This window comes from Ovis aries, chromosome 1 (genome assembly GCF_016772045.2).
Source record: "Ovis aries strain OAR_USU_Benz2616 breed Rambouillet chromosome 1, ARS-UI_Ramb_v3.0, whole genome shotgun sequence".
Lineage (NCBI taxonomy): Eukaryota > Metazoa > Chordata > Mammalia > Artiodactyla > Bovidae > Ovis > Ovis aries.
The window spans coordinates 265,012,844-265,040,483 of NC_056054.1; the positions used below are offsets into that span (position 1 = coordinate 265,012,844).

The 27,640-nt window shown below is 61.9% G+C and overlaps 1 protein-coding gene across 1 annotated transcript; it reads left to right on the top strand.

The window, feature by feature from the left end:
* Window positions 1-27,624, top strand: PFKL (phosphofructokinase, liver type). Its single transcript, XM_027961052.2, has 22 exons — window positions 1-136; window positions 5,421-5,494; window positions 7,483-7,560; window positions 10,273-10,462; window positions 11,096-11,261; window positions 11,827-11,871; window positions 12,129-12,237; window positions 13,954-14,049; window positions 17,030-17,122; window positions 18,335-18,460; window positions 19,474-19,538; window positions 20,149-20,212; window positions 22,053-22,199; window positions 22,558-22,628; window positions 23,061-23,148; window positions 23,612-23,764; window positions 24,791-24,955; window positions 25,411-25,472; window positions 25,680-25,791; window positions 26,362-26,461; window positions 26,549-26,654; window positions 27,032-27,624. Exons 1-22 carry the CDS (start codon window positions 52-54, stop codon window positions 27,177-27,179), a joined length of 2,343 nt encoding a protein of 780 aa, XP_027816853.1. The 5' UTR covers window positions 1-51; the 3' UTR covers window positions 27,180-27,624.
* Window positions 27,625-27,640: the final 16 nt, after the last annotated feature.

Consider the following 27,640-nt stretch of genomic DNA (forward strand, 5'->3'; position numbering starts at 1 on the left):
GACAGCGGCGGCGCGGGGCAGGAGAGTGAGCGCGGCAGAGTCGGCGCCACCATGGCCAGCGTGGATCTGGAGAAGCTGCGGACCTCCGGGGCCGGCAAGGCCATCGGCGTGCTGACCAGCGGCGGCGATGCGCAAGGTGGGCGCGGGCCCACGGCGGGTCGCTGGCGGGCGGGGATTCTGCTGTCCCCGGATCCCTGCGGCGTGCCCGCCACCTCGGCCCGGATCTGCTGCGTGCGGTCGGCAGGTCCCCCCAGCCCAGATCCCTGTCCCTGTCCTGGATCTCCCCCGGCGCGCCGGGTACCCGCGTACGTGCCGCCCACCACGGCATCTGCGCCCCACCCGCCTGCCCCCGCCCCCGGGGGCGTGTCTGCGCGGCCGGCTGTGGCCGGCGACCCGGAGCTCTCCCCGCTCTCTCCGCCCCAGGCGGTCCCGGCACCCCTTCCCGTTCACGTGTGTCAGGAGCCCCATTTCCTGGAATGCACGCTGAGCGGAGGCGGCCGAGGGCAGGGCAGTCACCGCAGGCCTGGAGAACCCGTCTCTTCCTGGTTCTGAAACACGACCCGAGGGCTCAGCGCTTCCCCCAAACACCACTTTCAGGGCGGGTCTGGGGCATTTCTTTAGTGCAGGCCTGTCCTCAACGCCGCGTATCTAAGACGGTGGCCTTCCTGGGGGACCTGCCCAGCATCCCGCAGCCAGGACCTGGCAGAGCCAGGCTATTGCCCTTCCTGGGGGTCTATCTTGGCAGCCCCCTCCTGGCACCCTGGTCCTGTCCTGACGGCTGCTCTGCAGGACCAATGGCTTGGGATGGCTAGTCCTGTGGGGCTTGGCCACTTGGCTACACCACACGCCTTGAACCCCAGGAGAGACTTTAAGTGGCCCAGGAAGCGGGAGGGATGGAGCCAGCACCCTCAGGCTGCACAGTGAGCCTGGTGTGCCTCCTTCTGGATCAGAAAGTCTAGACACTTAATTTGTCTCTGCCTCAGACCCCTGACTCCTGGCTCCCCGGTCAGACAGACGCAGGGGAGAGCACGGAGGAGGGGAGGAGGGGCCTTTCATGAGGGAGCCAGATCAGGTCGGCAGAGGGATCAGCGGCTGTCTGCACCCCCGCCTGCACAGGCCTTTCGCGGGTTTGGCTGAGCCCTCCATTTCTGAACTGGTGGCGGGCAGTGTGCTCTGCTGCACGTCTGCAGCCCTGCGTGGCCAGAGCGGTTGCCTGTTGCTGGGCAGTGGCAGCTGGCGCCCTCTTAGAGCAAGGCTGGTGGGCTGGGGCCGGGCAGGAGAGTGGGCTTGAAGGGTGGTCTTGGGGAAGCATCATCCTGTGAGACTGGACCACGGGAAGGGCCAGGTGTGTGGAGGGCAGACACATCGCCAGAGGGCTGACCCTTCCTCTGTGAGGTCTGGTGCCGGTGCGGGGGTCTCCACCCAGGCTCCTGTTGCACCGTGGTGACAGCGGCACTGCAGGGAGGGCTGGGGAGGATAAATGAGGTACACTAAGGCAGGGGAGCTGAGCTCGGCGGCTGCACAGACAAAATAGGACGTGGGGCTGGAAGGAAGGGACCCTGGCAGAAGGGTGCTGCTGGCCCGGGCAGGCAGGCCGGCCAACTGAGGGCAAAGCCCGTTTGACTGAAGGTCTCCTCTTGGCCAGTCCAGCCCTGGTGCCCCACACGTAACGGGGAGTGCTCCCTGAATGCCCTGGAGTGTAGCCACCCGTGCGCCGCTGGCCAGGCTGACCGTTGGCCCCTCACCTCATGCCCTATCCTCACTCTCCTAGACGCCTTGCTGTGACATGGTTTTATGGTTGAGGCTGTGAGAGGGCTTTCCGCAGACTTCCCTGATTAGGGCTCAGGCTGATGCCCGGGGGAGGATGTGGGCCAGCTGGCTCTCTGCAGGGCAGAGCCTTTCTGCTCTGTAAGTTCTGGGAGCCCGCCCAGGGCTGTCTGCCTGAGGCTGCTCCTTCTTGCTAGCGCTGCTCCAGAGAACTGGCTTTAGGCAGTGGCTCCTCAGTTTTCCCTTGGGGACCCCTACCACTGCCTTCCAAACAGAGGCTGACCTCTGGGGACCTGATGGTGTCACTTGGCCCTCCCCACGTGCCCTCCCGTGTGGGGTAGGGCTGACAGCCACATGGAGAACGGGCCTCCACCCTGACCTGCATTTGACTCCTAGATGCTTAAGTCTGCTCTTGTTGGGGTGAATGGAGGCCAGCCTTGCGATGGGGAGCCAGCCTTGACCAGCTCTGTGACTTGACCGGAGCCCAACCCTGGGGCCTCAGTTTCCCTCAGCTGTTCAGTCCAGCTCCTTATCCTCACATCGACTGATAAATAAACATGGGTCCGCTGGGCCCCGTGTTCCCCCAGGATCAGATCACCTCTTTCTTGTACATTTTGTTTTTCTGGAAGCTAATTATGATGAAAAGTCACCTTCGGAACAGATGCTTTCACCTCTGACATCAGTTTGGTTGGTGTCCATTTCCTCCAATAGGAAGTGATCGGTAGCAGTCTCCCTGGCCCTCTCTAGGGTGGAGGGTGGGGGAGGTTGGGGTGAAAGGTCAAGCAAGGGTCCAGGGCTGGCTCATCAGCAGTGGATGCAGCTGCTCTCCTTGCTTCTCTGACCCTGGGGCTCGTGGCTGCCATCCTTGGTTTATTTTGAGAAAGAAAAGCAGCTTAAAGAGCAATTAAAAAGGCCCTCTTAGGAAGGCAGTTTACTGTGAGATTTACAGGGAAGCCCACACCCTTGGGCCTCCGTCTCCATGGCAGCTGGCACAATCCCATTTGAAGAGTCAAGAGTTTTCCTGTAATAGGTCATTTGTTCTCCTCTGCAAGACTGAGAACAGTACTCTAAGAATGGGGTCTTTTGCAGTCCCTTGGGGTGCAGATAAGCCCACCAGGCTGGCTAGGGAGATGCCCATGACCTCTGAGTTGGATGGTGGCCTGGTTTCCAGCCACTGCCCTCCCCCCAGCCCCAATCCAGAACTGCTGGTCTCCCTCCTGCCACCAGAGGTGGGGCTTGGACCTTGAGCCTGCAGCGAGGCCACAGTGGGCTTACCCCAGCGGGGGTGACCAGGGAGGCAGATGCCTGAGAGTGGAAAGCCTGGGCTGGCTGAGGCCCCAGAGGCGGCCAAGCGCTTCTGCAGGACCTAGGGCCTGCTGGGGGCAGGCGGGGCAGCTTTGCAGCTGTCTGAGCTCCCTCCCCACCTCCACCAGCCCCACAGCTCGCAGCCCTTGGCCTCCAGCAGCAGGCCTGTTGGCCTTCATATCCGGTTCCTGGAGCAGCCTGGGTGTGTGTGTGGTGGGGGGCTACGCTCCCTGGGCTCCTATTGCTAACTTCACTGTCACCACTTCCATACATTACAGGAAAGTGTGACTTACGATTTCTTTAGGAACGGAGTTCTCTTGATAAAGGCAGGTGTGTAAACCATGATTGTGGCTGGTTCAGGGCTGCCTGGCCTCTGTGCCCTGCCGGCTGTGATGTCCAAGCACCCCTGCCTGGGGAGTCCCTCCGGTCATCAGATAGCAGAAGCTTCAGCAGCTGGGTGGGGATGGGGCAGCTTGCTGTGCCCAAGGTGGGGGTTACAGGGTGTCTCCAGGCACTGCCCGCACCAGCAAGGGTCCCAGCAGTCCCCCTCCCTTCCTCTGGGACCCCAGCTTACCATCTGGAGAGTGACCTTTGTGCTGACCTCCTCCGAGCCCAGTGCCAGGGCAGGCTCTGCCCACAAGGCTCTTCCTGAGGTACTGTATGCTGTCTAAGCCTCATGGTCCTCCCACAAGATTCCCAAGCTGATGGGCACTGCCCCTCCACCAGCTCTTGGGCCTGGAGGGCAGAGCTCCTGGGCCCTCAGTCACATTCCAGCTGGTGCCCCGCCTTTCCAGGAAAAAGCTTTCACAGCCTAGGGACAGATCACGGGATGTGCATGTGCTCTGAGCCAGGACCACCAGGAAGAAGGCCGGGGAAGCAGGGGTGGTCCTGGGGTCAGACCCGGCGTCACCTTTGTGACCCGGTCCCCAGACCCAGTGTCACAGGCTGGAACCCAGGGCAAGTGACTGGCCAATTTTCTTCCTCTCCAAGGACGTGGGGCCACCCCGCCTGTTCCCAATGCTGATATCTTTTGTGACAGGCAAGAAGGTTTGAGGCAAATTGCCTACAGCCACTGATTCCAGGCTCCTGCTCCCAAGCCCCGAGCACGGAGCCCATCAGCCGTCCGTGTGCCCCAGCCCTGGCTACCGCCAGGTGGCAGTCAGTGTGGGGGCTGGGCCCTCCCTGGGTGCCTACACAGGGCCACGGACCCGGTACCTGACCTGACCTGTCCAGGCCTGCAACAGCTGCAGCCCTGCCACTGGGCCACTTGGAGGCCTGCTCCCTGGGCGGGGCCGCGTCCCACCCTCAGACAGCAGCAGGGCCACCACCTGGGGCCACTGCTGGTGCTCAAGCCTCTCGGGGGCTCCCTCAAGTCGTGCTAGTGAACCTGACTGTGTATGAGACCCCAGGAAGACAGTGAGCGGTCCTCCATGGAAGAACCTTAGGGCCACGATGAGTCCCCACAGGGACCTCAGGGACCCCTTTGCCTTCTGTGGGTCTCAGTCTCAGGACTGACCGTGAGGGAAGGGGACCGGGGTTCCTCTGAGATCCTCTGAGCATTTCCTACGAGCTGTCTGCTCCTCCTCCCCATGAACATCTGTCTTTCCATGAAGTCGGTGCTGCAGGGTAGCTGCTGTAGACAGGGGTGAGGGGATGGGAGACTGGGGGGTTGGGCCTGGGGGACAGGGAAGAGAGGTGATCCGCCGAGCCTGGTGGTCCCGGTGTGCAGTGCAGGTTGGGGGCAGAGGCATCAGCCGAGTTAGCTACACTGCCTGAGGCCCCCCAGACCCCCAATAGCCAGACCTTGACTCTCGGGGGCACTGCCCGCCTCTCCTGGCTCACAGAGGCCCCTATGGGCCTCATGGCCCCAGGGCCACAGGCACGGAGCTTTGTGTGGTGGTCTGAGACCCTGGCAGAGGATGACAGAGTTTGAAAGATGGTTGTCTTCTGTCCCACCAGCCCCTTCTTTCATCTTGGGGCCAAGTCCCCAATCTGCTGAGATTCCCCCAGGTCAGAGCCTTGAGGGCCAGGGAGAGGGCTGTGCCGAGCAGCAGAGGCTGCAGGTGAGCACTGGGTGAGGATGTGGCCGGAAAGGATGTGGCTGGTCTGCAGGTGCCCGTGCAGAGTCAGGAGTGCAGGCTCAGGAGTTGGCCCGGTGGGGGCCTTCCCGGCGTAACTCTGGGGGTGGCATATTTCCAGATGCGAAGCTGAAACAACCTTAGCGGTTCACCCCGGGCTGGGCGTGAACCAGATGCTTGGCTGGGCTCCCTGAGATGTGGGGAGGGGTGGTCCCGGGTTCCCCCACACTCTGTGTCTCCACTGATAGGCGTCTCCCTGACCCCTTGCAGGCATGAATGCCGCTGTCAGAGCCGTGACTCGTATGGGCATTTACGTGGGGGCCAAGGTCTTCCTCATCTACGAGGTAAGGTGCAGGGTTTCTTGCCCCAAACTCTGGTGGGTGGGCCCTGTGCTCTGGCGGGCGGGGAACATTGTGGGGAGGGGGAAGGGAGGAGGGATGCAGGAGCCTGTTCTGTCAGGGTCACTGGTCCTTGTTCAGCCTCTGAGGGCCAGGCCCAGAGAGAGGCTGGTCAGGACAGTGGATGGGGCGGGGCCCCGGCTCTGAGCTGTGGGTGGGGAGCCTGCCTTCAGGCTGGGTTCTTGGGCGCGGGTGTGTCCTTTGAGAGAGAGGAGGGCATGAAGCTGTGGTCCTCCTCTGAGGCCAAGACCTCACCCCACCGTCCTCTGACCCCCAGCTCTCCTGCACCCTCCTCGCCTAACCTGAGCTTGAGTCACCCTAGCAAACAGCCTCCCTGTGCAAAGCAACAGAGAATCATTGTTCTGCTTTGCTCTGGCAGAAGCTGGGGCTCCCCTTTGTTCCACCCTCCCCATTCCTATCCCCCTGAGTCCCCGTTTCAGAGACACAGACACATGTGGGCAGCCCTGGAATTCCCTCACACCGTGTTAGTTTGTTTTCACTCTTTACTAGGATGCAGGAACCCCTGCCTGCTCTGCTCTCCCCAGAGCTTCCTCCTCCCACCTTGGGCCTGTCTGCGTCCCTGTCCCTTCGCCCTGACCCAGGTCAGGCCTGACTTCCCAGCCTTGGCTGTACGGGGCCATCTGAATGGACACATGGGCAGGCACTTCTGCAGGCCTGTCCCTCCTGTGGGATCCGGACCCTCAGACCAGGCTCAGAGTCCTCAAAGTCTTCAGTCATGCCTGGGGAGACATCTCCTCAGGGCATCAGGGGCCTGTGGCCTCAGGAGCTGGGCAGGTGGGACCCACGCCCTGATAATGGTCTAGAACCTTCCAAAGAGCAGGGTGAGACTCTTTAGGGAGTGGCCAAGTTTTGTGGACAAGTGCTCTCCAATCAGGGTGGGGTGGGTCCAAGGCCAGGCTCCCTGAGGCTGTACACATGGTGCTTGGTGGTGCTTTGTCTTCTCACCGTTTGTGAAAGCACATGGCCTGGTCCCGACTGTATAGAGCTCCTGCTAATGAGAAGGGCCGACTGTCCAGGCAGCCAGTGGCTTATGAGAAATAACATGGATCGTCAGCGGGTTTTTCAGCAGAGCTCAGAGGAGAACCCACATCAGGGGCCACATGCAGCGTCCGGGATGGAGACCAGCACAGTTTGGCACTGGGGGAGAGGCGCCCAGAGGCCCGCCCTGTCCATGTTGCTGACAGATGAGGTGGCCACAGCATGTGGGGCATTGTGTAGCAGTGCCGTCAGAGGCTGGCCGCACACCTAGTGATACGCAAACATGTTCTTAGCAGCATTATGTCCAATAGTCCCAAACTGGATCCCTCTGGAGGTCCACAAATGGTGAACAGGTCATACCCTGTGGGCCTGCTAGGGGGACTCCCGCATGGCAGTGAGCACAGTCACAGCTGCACATGGTCCTGTGGGGCCACACGGTCACCCAGCTGAGAGAAGGAGGCCAGACAGAGTGGACGCTGTGCCTGTCATTTCTGAATCTAGTTGGCATCCCTGGGAGGCACGGCGGTGGTCACCTCTGGAGGAGAGGGTCCTGGCAGGGCAGAGGGGCCACAGGGTGCTGACTGGTTCTGGTTCTGACCCAAGCGGGTGACCCAGGTGCAGCTCATGGACATGCATCAGAAGGTGTACCTGTGACAGGAGCACTTTGCCGAGCGAGTCACGCTCTGTAATACGCCAGCCTGCAGGCCCTACAGAGGGTGCTGCCAACCCCAGCTTTGTCCCATAACACCCCTGACCCCAGCCGACTCAGCTTCATCCCCCAAGGCCCTGGGAGTGGAGGGGCCTCTGCAGTCAGGACCCCTGGGCCTGCTTCCTGCCAGATGGGGTTTTGGCCGAGGTTCCATGCGTCTTGCTCCTGTGGGCAGTGTTCTCTGCGGCCATGGGCACCCATCTCATGCCTATCCCCTTCCTTTCAGGGCTATGAAGGCCTCGTGGAGGGAGGCGAGAACATCAGGCAGGCCAACTGGCTCAGCGTCTCCAACATCATCCAGCTGGTGAGCCTGTGACCCTCCCTGCTGTGAGCGCATGTGCACGCCGGGACGTGCACACAGGCACATGGAGGAACAATAAGGAGATACACAGGTGCACACACACAGACACACACAGAGACAGACACGCACAGTGACAGACACACACAGGGACAGACACACACAGAGACACACAGCCACACACAGGGGGATACACAGGTGCACACACACGGACACACACACAGACAGACACACACAGAGACACACAGCCACACACAGGGGGATACACAGGTGCACACACACAGACACACACAGAGACAGACACACACAGGGACAGACACACACAGGGACAGACACACACAGGGACAGACACACACAGAGACACACAGCCACACACAGGGGGATACACAGGTGCACACACACAGACACACACAGAGACACACAGACACACACAGAGACAGACACACACAGAGACAGACACACACAGAGACACACAGCCACACACAGGGGGATACACAGGTGCACACACACAGACACACACAGAGACAGACACACACAGGGACAGACACACACAGGGACAGACACACACAGAGACACACAGCCACACACAGGGGGATACACAGGTGCACACACACAGACACACACAGAGACACACAGATACACACAGAGACACAGAGACAGACACACACAGTGACAGACACACACAGAGACAGACACACACAGAGACACACAGCCACACACAGGGGGATACACAGGTGCACACACACAGACACACACACAGACAGACACACACAGAGACACACAGCCACACACAGGGGGATACACAGGTGCACACACACAGACACACACACAGACAGACACACACAGAGACACACAGCCACACACAGGGGGATACACAGGTGCACACACAGACACACACAGTGACAGACACACACAGAGACAGACACACACAGGGACAGACACACACAGGGGGATACACAGGTGCACACACAGACACACAGTGACAGACACACACAGAGACAGACACACACAGAGACACAGGGGGATACACAGGGGGATACACAGGTGCATAGAGACAGACACACACAGAGACAGACACATACAGACACAGACACACACAGAGACACAGAGACACACACAGACACACACAGAGACAGACACACACAGAGACAGACACAGAGACACATAGGCACACAGGGGGACATGCACACTTAGGGACACAGGCTACACACATCCTTCAGGGGATTGGCTCCAGGCTGACTGTGCCATCCAGTCGCCTTGGGGTCGCGGGAGTGGGAGGTCATGGCTTTAAGAGGTCACAGTGGTGGGATGGCCCCAGATGTCTCAGCTTCCAGCTGCGGGCTGAAGAGAGCCCCCTGGAGGAGGCTTACATGGCCTCAGCCTCTCGGTGCCTCCTCCGCCTTCCCCTTCATCATCCTACTTAGTGAGGGCGGGGATTGAGCAGCTCAACGCCCCCCTGGGGTCAGGGATTCCTAGGCAAGGGGGTCTTTAGACCAGGGGTCTATGGGGAGACCCTAGTCCTCCTAAAGAGCAGGGACCTTTGTGGGCGCCTGTCACCTCTGTATCCTGGGCCACCAGCTGACACCTGCTCATTGACCTGCTGTCATCACGAGCCTCACATGGGTCAGCAGAGCAGTGGGTGATGGGCCTGGACCCAGGGTCATCCAGGCATGGCCACCCTGAGGTGCTACCACCCCCTCCTGCCCAGGGTGGACATTCCCAGGGGACTGTGCTCTGTAGGCACCCTTGGGAATGAGCTGGTTTATCAAGGTCTGGTGGGTCCAGCGGGGCACAGGCAAGCCCTGTTCTTGGGCCTCGTCAGACCCCTGTCCCCTGTTCCCCTGCTCTGGAGCCGTGCTCCCTGACCCATCATGGGTGGGGCTGTGGCGGCCTGGGTACCTCGTCCTCCACCCCAGGGGTCCAAGAAGGACAGCCGTCCTGCTTCAGGCCTGGGTCCAGCTGTTGCTCTGCTCCAACCCTGTGTCTGAGGATGGCCGTCCTTCTGTCCTGAGAGAGCACCCAGGGAAGGGGTGTTAGGCCAAGTGTTAGCTGGGAAGTGAAGCTACATGAAAGGTGGGCACTGAGGATGTGGGAGGAGCTGGTATTTGGGGAGGAGTGAGGAGCTGCACAGAGCACAGGGGGTGAGGGGGAGGTGGGAGCAAGGGGAAGGGGGCGCTGACTCGCATTTTCCACGAAGTCTGAAACCAGCCTCATGGTCTTGGGAGCAGCATGGCGTGGCCCGGGCACATTGTCCTCTCCACCTGGCTGAGAGCAGGGGATCCACAGGTGTTCTCGTGGGACAGTCTGGGGAGCCCCGGCCAAGGCTGAGCAGGGAGGGGCCACGTGGATGCTGGCGTGAGCTGCCCAGGCAGGTCCCTGTGTTGGCTCCCCACGTATCCACCAGAGTACACGCATGTGGGTGTGACTGTGCATGGTGCACATGTGCGCATGCGTGTGTGCACGTGTGTGTCCGTGTGCACCTCACAGATCTCGGAGCCTGCTCACCCGTTGCCTTGTTGAGCTCCCTGAGCCTGGTGGTGGACAGCCTCCTCCTCGCACACATGAGGAGACATGCCAGGGAGCAGGGGGACACCTGCCCAGGCTTCTGAGGGAACCCTGGCCTCAGCCCTCTCAGTTCTTTGGGGTCCCCAGATCCCCTGCCCAGTGCCCAGGCTCACGTCATGCCCCATTGGCTCAGGCTCCCCCTCCTCCGTGCAGGGTGGCACCGTCATCGGCAGTGCCCGCTGCAAGGCCTTCACCACTCGGGAGGGGCGCCGGGCGGCCGCCTACAACCTGGTCCAGCGCGGCATCACCAACCTGTGCGTCATTGGTGGGGACGGCAGCCTCACTGGCGCCAACATCTTCCGCAGCGAGTGGGGCAGCCTCCTGGAGGAGCTGGTGAGCGAAGGTGGGTTGCAGCCCAGCCCGGACACAGCAGCTCGAGGGCAGGGAGTGGGCAAGACCAGAGGAGGTGAGAGGCCACCTGGCTGCTGGCCGGGAGGAGGGGCCTGGATGCTCCAGGAGGTGCGGGCCAGGGTGGGGATGCTCCGAGTTTGGCCAGTAGTGAGGCCTCCTGGGGCTGGACGGCAGTTCCCAGGCTGACTTACTTGCGCTTTGAGGTTTGTTCCTGGATGTTGGTTATGGGCTTGTGCTAGTTTGCAGAAACATGGTAGTTAAAATCTGGTAACATAAGATGTAAAGTCCTGGGGATCCCCGATTGGAAAGTGGCCTATTGGAGCTCTGTTGGTTCTGTGCCACTCATGGGGACATGGAAGTGAGGGGTGCACCTTCCAGGATTTCCCTGAGGGTCTCTGGGTAGGGGATGAGTCTGTACTCGATTCTAGTGGTCCAGCCACTGCTCCCCTCCACGCACCTGGGACCCCTGCTGTAGGACCTGGGGAGGGGGAAGCCGAGCCTGAGGGCCTGATCAGGTTGCACTGCAGGTGGGCTGAGGGAGGTGATAGGGATCACTCCCATGTAGTGGCCGCGGGAGCTGGGTGGAGGCACAGAGGCTGCAGCCGGACTGGCCCCTTCTTCCCAGGCAAGATCTCAGAGGGCACGGCTCAGACCTATTCGCACCTGAACATCGCGGGGCTGGTGGGCTCCATCGACAACGACTTCTGCGGCACTGACATGACCATCGGCACAGACTCGGCGCTGCACCGCATCATGGAAGTCATCGATGCCATCACCACCACTGCCCAGAGGTGAGCGAGGCCTCCACCCAGCCAGGCCACAGGGCAAGCAAGCTCGGGATTCCGTCCCCCAGCCAGGGGCGGAGGTGGCTGCTCTGCAGAGTCAACGGCTTGTCAGTGTGATTCCGTCCCTACGGGTCTGTGCTGGCTGCCCTCAGCCCCCAGTTGGAGGGAGATTCACAGTGGGGTGAGCAAAAAGGCCTTTGGGTCTGGTCCCTACCCCTCCAGGTTCCCATACAGGGCTCCTGTGGCCCTGGGCAATGGTGTGTTCCGCAGGCGTCCTCAGCTGCTAGCTAAGATAGCCAAGCCCAGGCCAGGCAAATGGCCTTTAGCCTCAGGAACAGAAGATCAGTGAAAACCTGTCTTACACCGGGCATGAGCCCGACAGAGGTGACTCAGTGCAGACTTGGCTGCCCTGGGAAAGACAAAGGCTGTCCGTCCTTGGCCTGCCCCCGTGTTTTCTGTGTCTCCCAGGCGTGCTCTTGGCTGAGCTGGGGCTGTGGGTGGCGGGACACAGGAGTCCAGGCTGCTCCGCGAGCCTTGGCACTGATACCCTCTGTCCTCTCTGTGCCCACAGCCACCAGAGGACCTTCGTGCTGGAGGTGATGGGACGGCACTGCGGGTAAGGGGCGGTCCCGGTCAGCGGGGGTCCGGGGCTCCTGGGGAGCGGGAGTGGGACGCGAGGCCTCCTCGGTGCCCTGCCCGTGGCGGGTGCTCCCTCAATGCTCTGGGTGTGAGAGCCGGGGTGGGGCCGGGGAGCCCTGACTCTGGGGCTGGCTGCCTCTCGGAGCTGTACCTGCCCTGTAACCCCAGGCCCAGGGTCCGGGATGCTGGGTGGGGGTCCACCCACTGCAGCCCCTCGCCCTCCTGCCCGTGCAGGTACCTGGCCCTGGTGTCTGCCCTGGCCTCGGGGGCTGACTGGCTGTTCATCCCCGAGGCGCCACCTGAGGACGGCTGGGAGAACTTCATGTGTGAGCGGCTCGGGGAGGTGAGCAGCTGAGGGTATTCTCCCAGGGTCCCTGCTGTGAGCACAGCAGGAGCAGGGACACGGTCAAGCTGGCTTCCTGGGGGCCCTGACAGCTGAGCCCAAGTTAGGGGCACAGCCTTGTGAAGACGGCACACAGGGACGTGTGGCAGGGGCTCATGGGGGTGGGAGCAGCAGGGCTGAGGCCTCATCCAGGAGGGGTGAGCAGGGGCGCCTGAGCCGGGGTGCCCAGACGCAGCTCTCTGGCCCCTCAAGATGAAGTTGGGGCCTCTGGCACAGAACAGGCAGATACTCTGGCCTAGGAAGGGATCCCCAAAGCCCCCAACTGGGATAAGCTGGCCGCTTGGCTAGGCCAGGGCTCAGTGGTGGACAGGAGGGCTAGGACAGGGGTGGGAGGTGCCCTTCCATGAGGTGGTGCTCAAGGGCTGTGGTCTGGGTTCAAAACCAGGGAGCCCCTGAGACTGTGCTCCCAGGTTCACCCTCAGGCCCCGTCTGGGACCCTAACGGGCTGTGTCCACCCACAATGTCCTCTGCAAACTGGCCCAAGGGCAGGACGAGCGTGGAGGCTGCCCGGGGCTGGGCCTGCTGTTCCGGCGTCCTGGGGGTGGTCAGAGCCAGGCCCTATGCTTCCCACGTGTCCCTGTCCCCATGTGACCAAGGAGGCGGCCTCACTCCCATCCACTGGTGAATACTCCCCCGCCCCCCCACCCCCACCACCCAGGGCTTTGTGTCCCTGCCCAGGACAGTGGGCGGGGCTGAGGGTCATGATTGCCTTCTGGAACCTTCCCCAGGGAAGGCAAGGGTGGGACTGAACTGAGCCTGGCAGTGAGGCTGGCCAGAGGCCAGTGTCCTTTCCTTGGGTGGAGTCCTTATACCCCCAAGTGGCCGCGTAGCCTCGATGGGTGGAGCACGGCTCTGGGGGTGATGGTCCCTGGCTGACCTTAGCCTTGCCCTTGACCTGCTCGCTGAGAACTGGGGGCTGGTCTTCCTGGAAGTGGCCTGGACTCAGGCTCACACACCCTGCTGCTTTCCTGCTGAGTAAGGCCCTCAGCCTCACCCCAGCCCCATCCCCCAGGGCTTCCCCGAGCCTCAGTTTCCCTACCTGTTACATACAGGTGTCACCCTCTGCCCTGCCCACCTCCTGGGCTGCAGTGAGTGAGGCAGGGAGGTGTGGGCCCTTCTGGCGGCTTCACGTCACGGCACCGCCACCACCTCTGGGCAGCCCTCCATGCCTGGCTCCCCGTCCCCTCTGCACCTATGCCTCGCAGGAGCTACATGCCTGGCTCCCCATCCCCTCTGCACCTGTGCCTCGCAGGAGCTACTCCGATCCTGTCTTTGTCACTTTCTTCTAGTGCTGTGGGGCCAACAGGGGCTGGTGGATCAGAGTGACTCTTACAAATGTTTGTTGAGGAAATAGGTGAAAACCACTTTTAAATACCCCAAGACACTCTCTTTTGCAACAATGAGTGATGCTAATTCATCCTCACCAGCTGAGGCAGGAAGGCTTCCCTCAGCCTGGGGAGTGGGAGGTGGGCAGGAATCCTCCAGTCCCCTAGCCCCCTGCAAGCTCCTCCTCCCTGACCCCCAACCCCAGGTGGGACAGCAGGGTCCTGGTTTGCCCACATGAACCCTGAGGCATGGACCCCAAGGAGGGTTCCAGGTGTCTGGGGACAGGTGTCTGCAGGCTGGTGGCTGAGCCCTGTGGTGTCTCTGACCCAGACTCGGAGCCGAGGATCCCGCCTGAACATCATCATCATTGCTGAGGGCGCCATCGACCGCAACGGGAAGTCCATCTCATCCCGCTACGTGAAGGATGTGAGTGAACCCCTGGGTCATGTGGGATCGGCAGGGCCTCGGGCAGGGGGCTCCCCTTTATCTCCAGTCCCCACGTACTCTTGCTGGGGCCCCAATCCCGGCCCCTGGAGGGAGTGTCCTTGGCCTCAGTGATTGTTAGATGTGGGGTGGGCATGGCTGAGACCCCCTGAGAAGCCCTGGGACCCCAGGCTGAAGTGTGGCCCCACCTGGGAGCCCTGCACCTTCTGGCTTCCAGTCTTCATTCAGCACAGCCCCTCCTCCTAGGAGCCCCGTCCAGTCCCCCAACAGTGTCCTGGTGGCTGAGTCCAGCCCCTGCCAGCCCCTCAGTGACAGAGTGCCCATCGCCCATCCATATCAGATTCATAACAGAACAGCTGGGGCCTTCAGGAATCTTTCCTACCTGTGACCCACACCCACCTGCCTGGTTCTACCCCAGGGCCCTGGGCTCCCATGCTCCAGTGGGGCACAGCCCCTGGGAGCCTCCACGCCCCTCACTTTGGCCACCCACCCTGTCCTCAAGTCCCCAGTCAGGTGCTGCTGGGAACTGGCCCGTCTGCCACTTCAGTGTGCTCCGTGCTTCCCGCTAGTGTCTGACGGGGCCTGACCCACAGGGGCTGGAGGCCATGATGAACTCCTACAACCCGGCATGCATGCGGGAACACACAGAGACACAGCCATGGTGACAGAGACACACGCCTGCACGGTGACACAGAGACACACACAGTCATGGCGACACGGAGACACGCCCCCATGGTGACATGGAGACACAGTCATGGTGACATGGAGACTCGACCCCATGGTGACATGGAGACACATGCCTGCACAGTGACACGGAGACACACACAGTCATGGTGACATGGAGACACGCTCCCATGGTGACATGGAGACACAGCCATGGTGACACGGAGACACATGCCTGCACAGTGACACGGAGACACACACAGTCATGGTGACATGGAGACACGCTCCCATGGTGACATGGAGACACAGCCATGGTGACACGAAGACACACGCCCGCACAGTGACACAGAGACACGCCCACACAGTGACACAGAGACACAGCCATGGTGACATGGAGACACGCCCCCCATGGTGACATGGAGACACGCCCCCCATGGTGACATGGAGACATGCCCACACGGTGACATGGAGACATAGCCACGGTGACACGGAGACACAGCCATGGTGACATGGAGACACGGCCCCATGGTGACATGGAGACATGCCCACACAGTGACACGGAGACACACACAGCCATGGTGACACAGAGACACAGCCATGGTGACATGGAGACATGGCCCCATGGTGACATGGAGACACAGCCATGGTGACACAGAGATACAGCCATGGTGACACAGAGACACGCCCACATGGTGACATGGAGACACACACAGCCGTGGTGACACAGACACATACCCTCATGGTGACACAGAGACACGCCCGCATGGTGACATGGAGACACACACAGCCATGGTGACATGGAGACATGCTCGCACAGTGACACAGAGACACATGCCCCCCCATGGTGACATGGAGACACAGCCATGGTGACACGGAGACACGCCCACATGGTGACATGGAGACACACACAGCCATGGTGACATGGAGACACACCCACACGGTGACATGGAGACACAGCCATGGTGACACGGAGACACACCCACACGGTGACACAGAGATACAGCCATGGTGACATGGAGACACACGCCTGCACAGAGACACGCCCACACAGTGACAGAGACACACACAGCCATGGTGACATGGAGACACGCCCTCATGGTGACATGGAGACACAGCCATGGTGACACAGACACACACGCCTGCACAGTGACATGGAGACACATGCCCCCATGGTGACACGGAGATACACACAGCCATGGTGACACAGAGACACGCCCACATGGTGACACGGAGACACAGCCATGGTGACATGGAGACACACCCACACGGTGACATGGAGACACACACAGCCATGGTGACACAGAGACACGCCCACATGGTGACATGGAGACACACACAGCCATGGTGACATGGAGACACACCCACACGGTGACACGGAGACACACACAGCCATGGTGACATGGAGACACAGCCATGGTGACATGGAGACACGCCCACACGGTGACACGGAGACACACGGCCATGGTGACATGGAGACACACGCCTGCATGGTGACACGGAGACACGCCCCCATGGTGACACAGAGATACAGCCGTGGTGACACAGACACATACCCTCATGGCGACACAGAGACACGCCCGCGTGGTGACATGGAGACACACACAGCCGTGGTGACATGGAGACACACACAGCCGTGGTGACATGGAGACACACACAGCCATAGTGACATGGAGACACACGCCCGCATGGTGACACGGAGACACAGCCATGGTGACATGGAGACACACACAGCCATAGTGACATGGAGACACACCCCCATGGTGACACGGAGACACGCCCGCACGGTGACACAGAGACACACGCCCGCATGGTGACACGGAGACACACGCCCCCCCATGGTGACATGGAGACACAGCCATGGTGACATGGAGACACACGCCCCCCCCCCCATGGTGACATGGAGACACAGCCATGTTGACACAGAGACACACGCCCCCCCCCATGGTGACACAGACACACGCCTGCACAGTGACACGGAGACACACGCCCCCCCCCCATGGTGACATGGAGACACAGCCATGGTGACGCAGACACACGCCCCCACGGTGACACAGATACACACCCACACACACAGGAGCATGCATCCACACACACACATGGAAACAGCCCCCTGCACACTCAGGCTGTAGGAGTGAGCCCGGGGCCAGCTCTGTAGGGTGGCTGGGCTTCTGACACCCTGAAACCCCTGAGGCAGGTGGGGGGCGGGGGAGGGAAGAGCACTGGGGCCATGAGGTGGCCCTGCCCAGTGGGGAAGGTGTGACAAATCCAAGGGCCCCAACTTCTCTGTCCCCACGAGCAGCTGGTGGTCCAGAGGCTGGGCTTCGACACACGTGTGACTGTGCTGGGCCACGTGCAGAGGGGAGGGACCCCCTCGGCGTTCGACCGCATCCTGGTAGGTGGGGCATCACCCTGGTGCTGGGTGTGTGCGCACGGGTGGCGTGGTGTGTGTGCATGCACGGGTGCACGTGTTTTCACTGCCGCCAGTGTTCAGAGTGCGACCGAGGCCTGGCAGCCCAGGCTCCCCAGCCTCCTGGTGATGACTTTGATGGGACCTTGGGGAGGAGGGCTGGGGGAGCAGCGGGTCTGATGTCTGGTTGTTCTGAGTCTGGCCAGTGGCCTGGGTGCCTCAGCCCCAGGGCTCAGGCGCTGGGTCCTGCCCCAAGGGTCATCGGTGTCCTGATCGTTGCTGGTCCTGCCTCACCCTCTACAGGGCGGGAACCCTGCTGCAGCCACAGGGGGACAGGGACTCAGTCAGGGAGGCCCCTGGGTGGTAAAGCACCTGCCTGTGAGGCCCTGGTCACCCTGGGGAGGGGCTGGAGGCCGCAGGGCAGGTGGGAGCTGTGCCTGGGCCTCCAGTTCTACGGATGCTGGTGGAGACACAGGATGCCTGGGAGGGAGCCAAAGGAGGAGCAGCTTGGTGCTGGTCCCCAAGCTCAGGCCCACAGCGGGTTACAGCAGGGGGGCCGGCTTACAGTGCTCCCGAGGGATGCGGGGCCTTCCTTTCCTCCGAGGCTGTTCCTGACACTCACCCGGCCAGTGTGGCAGGCCCGGCGTGGTGCACGCAGGGACATGCTGTTTCACCCAGTGGAGCCACAGGCTTTGCTCCCGACACACTTGTGTGTTCCCGCTGTCTGTGCTGGGACCCAAGTTTGTGGTGTGTCCCCACGGAGGGCAGTCCCTACCTGTTTTAGCTGGTCCAGCCCTCCAGACCACGCCCCCGTTTGCACCCACATCAGAACAGCTTTGACAAATGAGCTGGAAATGAGTAACCTCATCATAGTGGAAAGAATCCCAGAAACCCAGGTCCAGCCCTGCCGCTGTAACCTGGAGTGCAGGGCCCACAGCCTCTAGCAGGGCTGCTGAGACCCGAGAAACGGCGCCGGTGGAGGTGAAAGATGACCACAGGAGTCAGCGTTTCTAGAATAAATGGTGTCACTTATTCTAGAAGCTTCTAGTACACATGTGCGTGCAGGCGTGTGTGTGTGTGTGGTGGGCAGGCTCTGAGGGCTGAGGCCTTGTGGGTCTGCCGAGGGACGTGTGTGGCGTGGGGCTGGCTCCCTCCCAGCTGCACCTGTCTGAGCTTTACCACCCTCTCCCCGTTCAGAGCAGCAAGATGGGCATGGAGGCAGTGATGGCGCTGCTGGAGGCCACGCCCGACACGCCGGCCTGCGTGGTCAGCCTCTCAGGGAACCAGTCCGTGCGGCTGCCCCTCATGGAGTGTGTGCAGATGGTGAGCACTGGCCTGCCCAGGGTGCCCAGGGTGAGGAGTGCCCGGGGCCTTCGTGCTTTGCTGGGCTCTGCTGTGCTCCCCACCACAACCCGGAGCTGCCTGCCCTTCCAGGCCTTTCAGGGCCCAGCCAGCAGGCCTGCTGTGAGGGCCCCCAGCCCGTCCCTCTCGGGGTCCTGCTGCTCCCCCACGTGTGTGCCAGGGAGCAGGCGGTTCATGCAGCACCACCTCCTGGTGGTGCCCACCCCGGTGCGTTGCTGCCCACCTCAGCAGGCCTCAGGGTGTCCAAGGCCTGCAGTCATCCAGGGGGAGGGAGGTGTCAGCTGGTGCCTCAGGTGAGACAAGTCCCAAGAGAGGCGTGGGGGCTGCAGGGAGCCGGGGAGCCTGTGGGGGTCCGGTGAGCTGGAGTTTGCACCACCGTGGGGGGAGCCAAGGTCACTTAGCCTCCCTGAGCCAGTGGCCTGGGACAGGTCTTGCACTGGGCAGGGTGGGGATGAGAGGGTGAAGGGGAAGTGAGAGGCCCAAACCACTGGGACATCTTGTGTTGTCAGAGAAGGCGCCACTGTGGGAGGGGGAGCGGGAGGTGAGGGCAGGAGAGGCTGGGAGGCTGGTGGAAACGTGGGTGCTGGCTCCCCTTCTGCAGCTGGGGGCGGGGTGGGGCCCACCCAGGGGAGGCAGGCTGGAGGCAGAGAGGGGCTGCCCCTGAGCTTCTCCTGGAACACTCTCCTGCAGTGACCTCATGAGGCCTCGCTTTGGGGCAGGCTGGTCATCGGTAGTGTGAGCCTGGGGGCCAGAACTGCCTTGCCTTTCATTCCTAGACCCTGGCTGGCGAGGAGGAGCGAGGCCCAGGTGCCCCTTCCAGGGAGGGGAAGACCCAGCAGGCCGGGTGGGGTCCCCTTGCCCTTAGACCTCCCGATTGCTAGCAATGACGGCTGCCCGGCAAGTCTGGGCCAGGCCCCTCTCAGCTGAGTGTGCCAGACCCCTGCCTCCAGCCTGTGCTTCTTGTTTGCTTTAAGACCAAGGAGGTGCAGAAGGCCATGGACGAGAAGAGGTTTGACGAGGCCATCCAGCTCCGAGGCAGGTGAGGGCCTGGCGGGCCCCACACTGGGCAGTGGTCTGTTCTGTGGGGCCCCCAGCAGACTCTTAGCCGCTCGCCCATGGCCACCCCCTGCCCCTGACACGCGGACCTGCAGAGGTGGCGCTCTGAGCCCCCCTCCTAGGGCGTGCATCATGCAGGAGATGGGGCGTGACGGTCCCTGTGGCCGGGAAGCAGGCAGGCAGCCTGCAAGGCTGGGGGGTATGTGGAACACAGCACAGGTAGGGTCAGGAAGGGGCCTGGGGAGGGGGCAGGGGAAGGGGAGACCGCAGCAGGAAGCGTGGGGGCGGGCCCGGGGCCAGGTCAACTGGACTCACAGGTCTGTTTCCTCCGGGTCCCTTGGCCTTGGAGCTGCAGAGACCATGCCGGCTGAACGCGGGACTTGCTTTGCTGAGGTGGCATTGGGAGCGCGTGTTTAGAGGGGTCTCTGCCGCCCGGCGATGGCACCCAGCCAGGCTCCATGGCGACAAGAGTGGGGAAGTGGGCCATGCCTGTGTGCGGCCCCTTGGAGGCTGCGTGCTGGGCTGGGCTGTGGCTGTGCTGGGCCAGGCTGCTCGGCTGTGGCTGTGCCGTGCATGACCCGCTTCCTTTCCAGGAGCTTTGAGAACAACTGGAACATTTACAAGCTGCTTGCCCACCAGAAGATCTCCAAGGAGAAGGTGAGAGTGGGCTGCGGAGCCCATGCCTGGCTGTGCCTGCGGCCTCCACCTGCCAGCTACCCCCCAACCCAGCTCAGGGAGTAGGGAGCCGCCCCTGCTCAGGGAACTGGGACCCTCCCTCCTATCTGGGGTCTGAACTGCGGGCTGAGAGGGCAGGCTCGGCCTCTGCTTGACCAATAGGTCCCAACAGCCTGTGTCTGGGCCTGGGGATCACACTGGCCTGTCACTTATCAAATGGCTGAAGGTTAAGTCAGGCCCACAGGTTTACCTTGGAGAGCAGGGCTCCAGTGTTAACGTTGTTGTTCAGTTGCTCAGTTGTGTCTGACTCTTTGAGACCCGATGGACAGTAGCACTCCAGGCTTCCCTGTCTTCCACCATCTCCTGGAGTTTGCTCAGATTCATGTCCATTGAGTTGGTGATGCCATCCAACCATCTCATTCTCTGCCGCCCCCTTCACTTTTGCCTTCAGTCTTTCCCAGCATCAGGGTTTTTTCCAGTGAGTCAGCTCTTTGCATCAGGTGGCCAAAGTATTAGAGCTTCAGCTTCAGCATCAGTCCTTCCAATGAATGTTCAGGACTGATTTTCTTTAGAATTGACTGGTTTGATCTTGCTGTCCAAGGGACTCTCAAGAGTATTAAGACATGTTCCCAAACAGCTAAAAACTTCAGGAAATGGTCTCTCTTCCAAATAAGGACAACAGGAGGATCCATCTCTGAAATCATGGGACAAAGAAAGGGTCACACCAAGACAATCTTGGACGGTGGGGTCCTGCGCGCCACTCCCCGCCCCCCCCAACTTATCCCAAGAGCTGGTTGGGGGTGGGCAGCATTCCCAGGCAAGGCAGAGTGGTGTCCACATCTCCTTCCAGAACCCTCTGGGTCATGACCACCTCTGGGGCATCAGGCTGGTGTTACTAGGACCCACCAGAGCCACACAGCCCAGCAGAACCAGTGGCCACACATGGCTGCTGAGTGCTGGGAACGTGGCTGTCCCTAGTGGGGTGCCTGCGTGCCCCCCAGGTGTAGGGTCTGAGGAGCAGCAGGGGAAATGGGTGTGAAAGACCCAATTTCTTACATTGATTCCGAGTTGAGGCAATGATACATTGGTTCTACCAGGTTAAAGCAACCATTGTACCACTATTATTAATATTAAAGGGCTTCCTTGGTGGCTCAGTTGGTAAAGAATCCGCCTGCAATGCAGGAGACTCAGATTCGATTTTTGGGTCAGGAAGATCCCCTGGAGAAGGAAATGGTAACCCACTCCAGTATTCTTGCCTGGGAAATCGCATGGACAGACAAGCCTGGCAGGCTACGGTCCATGCGGTTGCAGAGAGTCAGACATGACTTAGCGACTACACCACCATTAATACGAAATTGGCGTTGCCTGCTTCTTTGCACTTTGTTGTGGCTGCGGTGGCCCCCTTCTCTCCGTGTACCCGTGCTGCTCACCAAGGATATTCTGGGGCGCTGAGCCCTGAGTGCGGGGTGACTGCCACTGGCAGGCACTGACTGTGATCCGAGCTGCACTTGGCTGACAGGGGCTGGAGTCCTGCGCCTGCCTTTGGCCCAGGACTGTGCGGGTTGTAGGTGGGGCTTGCACGGTAGCTCAGGTGGTCTTGAGCTGAGCATCAGGAGGCATCAGCGGGACACAGACCCTCCTGTTATGGCACCAGGAGGACAGGTGTTTGTCATGCCCGGGGGAGTCCAGTCCCTGGATGGTGTCCAGGCTGGCCCGAGGACCAGGACCCCTTCTCTGGAAGCTGCTGTCTGCTGACTTCCGTCTGGGTCAGCGGTCCCCCCAGCCCTGTGCTCACGTGTTTGTCTCTCCCTCTTCTCTGAAGACCAACTTTTCCCTGGCCATCCTGAACGTGGGGGCCCCAGCAGCCGGCATGAACGCGGCAGTGCGCTCAGCGGTGCGTTCTGGCATCTCCCAGGGCCACACGGTATATGTCGTGCACGATGGCTTTGAAGGCCTGGCCAAGAATCAGGTAGGTGCGGCCATGCCCAAGGCTGGGGGGGGACCCAGCCTGTGGTGGTGGGCCTGTTTGCCTTTGGTCAGCTTAGGCTACGTCCCCGGCTGACTTAAAAACACACAAGGACCGAAGGACTCACGATGTGGGTACAAGGGAAAGACTGGGCCTGCTCCCCGGTTGGAGGGGGCACAGCTGAATCCACCTCAGCCTAGACCAGTCCCCGAGACCCTGCTCCGACCTGCGGCTGGAGGGGCAGTCCCTGGCCTGGCCTCTATCCGCCCAAGGACGTGCACTTCTGAGCACAGGCCTGTCATCTGTAGAGAAGTGGGCAGGTGGCCTGGCCTGCTCCCTGAAGCTGTGCCTTCCCCGACAGGTGCAAGAAGTGAGCTGGCATGACGTGGCCGGCTGGCTGGGGCGTGGTGGCTCCATGCTGGGGACAAAGAGGTGAGCAGCTGGCCACCGTGGGCAGTGGGGGGGATGTCAGGGAAACCAGCCCCATGGCCACAGGCTAGATCCTCCCTGGCTGGTGGCCTGTCCAGAGTGGGACACAGACCCTGCTGCCTGGGGCTTCCCTGAGGGCTCCATTGTAGAGGATGGCTATTCAGGTGACCCAGCCTGCAGGAGGCACTCCCTTGGGCAGGAAGTGAGGCTTACAGCCCAGGTGTGGGGAGGGCAGGTGCCAGGCCACCTGTCCTGCTGGTGGTCCCTTCACCCCCACCCACCCATGCCTCACCTCTGCCTCCACCTCTAATGGGGAATAATCGCATCACCAGGTCCCAGGCCCGCCTTCTCCAGCAGTCAGACCGTGTGGACCTGTGTCCCTCCAGCCTGGCATTCTGTGCAAACTCGCGTATCCATCTGATTTATCTTCTGCAGGACGCTGCCCAAGGGCTACATGGAGCAAATTGTGGAAAGCATCCGCCTTCACAACATCCACGCCCTGCTGGTCATCGGGGGCTTTGAGGTGAGGGGGCTGCAGGGGAGCGTGCGGGGGCAGCCTGGGCAGGAGGGCCAAGTGGCTGAGGGCCTCAGTCTCCTGCTGGCGAGGGGCCAGTCCAGAGGGCTCTCAGTGGAGCTCTGAGTAGTGGGGGCATGTCCCTGTGATGCTGGTGCTCGGTTAGCCCCCCTACATGACAGGCATCGACTCCTACCCTCTCCTGGAGGAACCTGAGCGCCTGCAGAATGGGTGGAGTGGGTCGGGGTCAAGGCAGCTGGCCTCCTTCCTGCCCTCCTTGGAGTCCAGTTTCCCTGGGGACGGTGGCTGCAGAGCTCCTGGGTGGGGCCCACCTGGTCTCGGCCCTGAGGGTGGGGGCAGGTGGGCTCAGGTGCCCAGCCCCGCACACATGGCGGGGAGCAGGACCCAGGGGCCCCTTCTCTGGCCTTGGCCAGCCTCTCCAGGGCCGGGCCTGAGCCCCCCACCCCCACAGGCCTACGAGGGGGTGCTGCAGCTGGTGGAGGCCCGTGGGCGCTACGAGGAGCTGTGCATCGTCATGTGCGTCATCCCCGCCACCATCAGCAACAACGTGCCAGGCACTGACTTCAGCCTGGGCTCCGACACGGCCGTCAACGCCGCCATGGAGGTGCGGGCTGGGTGCGGGCGGGGGCTGGCTGGGAGTGGGGAGTGCGCAGAGGGGCTGCCGAGCAGGTGGGACAGGTACGGGTTCCCACCGAGGCTGGTGGCCTGTGTGGGGAGTGGGCAGGACCCGGCTGCCCCCCAAGGCCTCGGGGGGAGTGGCTGTGGGGTGACAGGGTGTGAGGATGATGGTGGGTAGGGCTGCAGCCGATCTAACTGAGCTGCTGTACTGGTGTGGACACCCCGCCATGGTTCTGTCTGGTGAAGCAGCCACATGTGGCTCGGGGGGGTACCCAGGGCTCTGGCTGGGACGTGGGAGGTGGGAGCCTTGTTCCGGGGTTGGGGAGGGTCCCAGCAGCCTTGCCCCACTGAGCTCCCCAAGGGCATCCCCCTGACTCTCTCTCTGCAGACCTTTCCCACCCTATTACTGCTCATGAGCTCGGCTCCCCTGAGGGTCCAGCACCTCCCTTTGGGGGATCAGAGGCTGGAAATGCTGCATGTTATTAGATGAAGAAGAAAACACCAGTGGACTTACTTATCTGTTTGGTTCTCTTTCCTAAGTTCTTTATCCAATACTCTAATTTCCTTGAACCATTCAGAGCTAGGATTGTTATCAGGTGTCACGTTATTGTCAGTGTGTGCAAAGCCCTTACTTCATGTGTTGTCTGGGCCCCTGTTTATGACCTGACATGGCAGGCATGTCTCCCCCTTTGCCAGATTAAGGCCCAGTATGTCCCTGGCCTGAGGTCAGGGAGAGCCTCCTAGCAGCGCCCCTGGCCTCCACCCACCACACACTAGTGACCGCCCCCTCGTCCTGGGGGCAGAATTGCCCAGACTGGGAGTTCAATTCAGTGTGGCCAAGAGGAGGGTTCATGATGAGGGCTGCCAGCACCCTGGCACACAGGGCAGGCACTGTCCCAGCCCCTCCCTGCCTCAGCCTTGGTCCTCAGCTTGGGCCAGAGACCTGAGTCCCTATAGCGTCGTGGGTCCCTGCAGCCTGAAGGGAGGTCTCTGACCGCCCCCTGATCCCCAGAGTTGTGACCGCATCAAGCAGTCGGCCTCCGGGACCAAGCGCCGTGTGTTCATCGTGGAGACCATGGGTGGCTACTGCGGCTACCTGGCCACTGTGACTGGCATTGCTGTGGGGGCCGATGCTGCCTATGTCTTCGAGGATCCCTTCAACATCCAAGACTTAAAGGTGAGCGGAGCCCCCGCCCTTCTCCTGCTGCAGGCCACATGGAGAGGCTGGGACTCCAGCCAAGGAGCCACGGCCCAGCAGGCTGGGGACTCACCACCTTCAAGGGGACCCAGGCCATGATCCCCTGCACTGCTTCCCCCACAGTGCGGTCCCCTCACCTCCACTCTGTGCAGCCCCCCCACCCCCTCGCCCCCACCTCCATGCACGCCCCCTTCCCTGCCCTGTGGCTTTCCCACCCGGCCTCACTGTCCAGCCACGGGCCACACCTGCACCAGCCCTCCTAGTCCTTCAGGGCCTGCAGGACTGGCCTGCCCCCAAAGGCGGACCTGGGTCATGTTGGCCCTGCCTGTCGGGTATTCTGGAACATTCCTTCCTGGACAGCCCTTGCTGGAGGGGGTGGGCAGTGGTGGCTGCTGCACCGACCTCACTCACTGTGGTTGGTCCTCCCTCTGCAGGCCAACGTGGAGCACATGACCGAGAAAATGAAGACGGAAATCCAGCGGGGCCTGGTACTCCGGTAAGGCTGCGGGCGAGCCCACAGGGCCCGGGGCGGGGGGGCTTCCTGACCCCTGGGCTGCAGGTCAGGGCTGCTGAGGGGCAGCTGGGCAGAGAGAGGATGGGGGCTTGGGCAGTGGTGGTGGGGTGGAGCTTTCCTTCGAGCCTGTGGGCCAGCCCAGAGGGGCTCAGCATCCCGCAAGACTCAGGTCCCACATTCCTCTTCCAGGAACGAGAAGTGCCACGAGCACTACACCACCGAGTTCCTGTACAACCTCTACTCCTCCGAGGGCAAGGGCGTGTTTGACTGCAGGACCAACGTCCTGGGCCACCTGCAGCAGGTGTGGGGCGTGGGGACGTGGATTCCGGAAGGCTGCTCCCTGACACCTGTGCCCACGGTCCCAGGGGGCTGCAGCAGAACGAGGACACTTCTCTGTGCCCCTCCTCATGGGGCACCGGGCTGTAGGGGCCACTTCGTCTGCACACCCCTGACCTGAGTGCTCATCACCCACTGCACAGGCAGGAGACCCAGGCTGTGTCTTGGTGAGACCCATGCTGTGGGTTCCCAGCCAGACGTGAGAGCTGTGTGCACCCACAAGGCACCCCTTCCCCAGGGGTCTTTGCCCACTAGTGGTGGGACCTGTCTGCTAGATGCAGGGGCTCACAGAAGCCCCCCAGTTGATGAGTTGGCGAGCCACTACCCGGCCTCTGGAGGTGGCTTTTGGGCCAGATATGGGATGGAGAAAGGGGCTGGGTTGCTGTAGGCCGAGGGGATGGGGTGTCAGAACTCTCCGGGAGGGCTCATGTAGGTCATGGCCAGGCCAGGATGCTGGGCTCAGGCCAGGGCTGGGCTGCCTGTGGCCCCACGGCTCCCCAGGGCCAGAATCTGGCCTCACCCGCTGTGTTTCCAGGGTGGAGCTCCCACCCCCTTTGATCGGAACTATGGTACCAAGCTTGGGGTGAAAGCCATACTCTGGATGTCAGAGAAGCTGCGTGCAGTCTATCGCAACGGTAAGTGGGGGGAGGCAGCAGCCAGCCCAACCTGCCCTCCACTGGCATCCCTGGTGTGGGGCTGCCATCACGCGCCTATGTCCACAGGGCGGGTGTTCGCCAACGCCCCTGACTCGGCCTGCGTGATCGGCCTGCAGAAGAAAGTGGTGGCCTTCAGCCCTGTCACCGAGCTCAAGAAGGACACCGACTTTGAGTGAGTCCCTCCAAAGAGAGGGTGGACCGCAGGGCCCAGACCTGCCTGGGGTGAATGTGCTGGGAGAGGGGTGTGGCCACACTCAGCCCTGACCCCACAGGGTTTGCCCTGTCCACCACCAACAGGGTAGAGGGTGAGGGTGAGAGGGTAGAGGTCAGCGATGGTCAGGTCTGAGGGTGTACTTGGTCTGCTGAGCCCTCCTGGGTGTGGGCCCCAGAGGGACAGGACCCCAACACAGCAGCCAGGTGTCCTGAGGGGACACGCCTGGGAGCTGCCCCTCCCCTGCCTCTGCCCCCTGACCCTGAGCCGGGCTGCTGCAGGCACTGCCGGTCCCGCCCCTGACCCCGCCCTCTGACACTGACCCTGTGCCGCCCCAGGCACCGCATGCCCCGGGAGCAGTGGTGGCTGAACCTGCGGCTCATGCTGAAGATGCTGGCACACTACCGCATCAGCATGGCCGACTACGTGTCCGGGGAGCTGGAGCACGTCACCCGCCGCACCCTCAGCATCGAGACGGGCTTCTGAAGCCGTGTCCACGCCCCGCTCACCCTGCACCCACCGCCCCTGGCTCCACGGGGCCGGGCTGCTGGACCCTGCGGGCGTGCAGGCAGGGGCTGTGGGCCACGGGGCCGTGCAGGCTCCAGGCTTCTCACTGCCCCACTTCCTTCCTGCCACCCTCTTGGCTCTCTCCCGGGACAGAGAACCCTGGGCACCCCCTTCCAGTGCAGGGGCATGTGCTGGCATCGGTGTTTGGACACGGCTGCCCCTCTGCCTCAGCACCCCGTGTGCCCTGGAGCCTCTCTCCTCGGCGGCCCTGCACCCTCACCTGCCCTGGGCCCAAGGCGGTGGGAGGGCATACCCTGTGGACCTCACTGTGACCCTGCTGCTGTTCCTGCTTCTGTGTGCACTGGCCGCCGGGGCTGAGCAGAGCTTGTCACCTTTTCTAGGAATAAAATCACCTGACTGTGGAGTGCTGTCAATCTCTG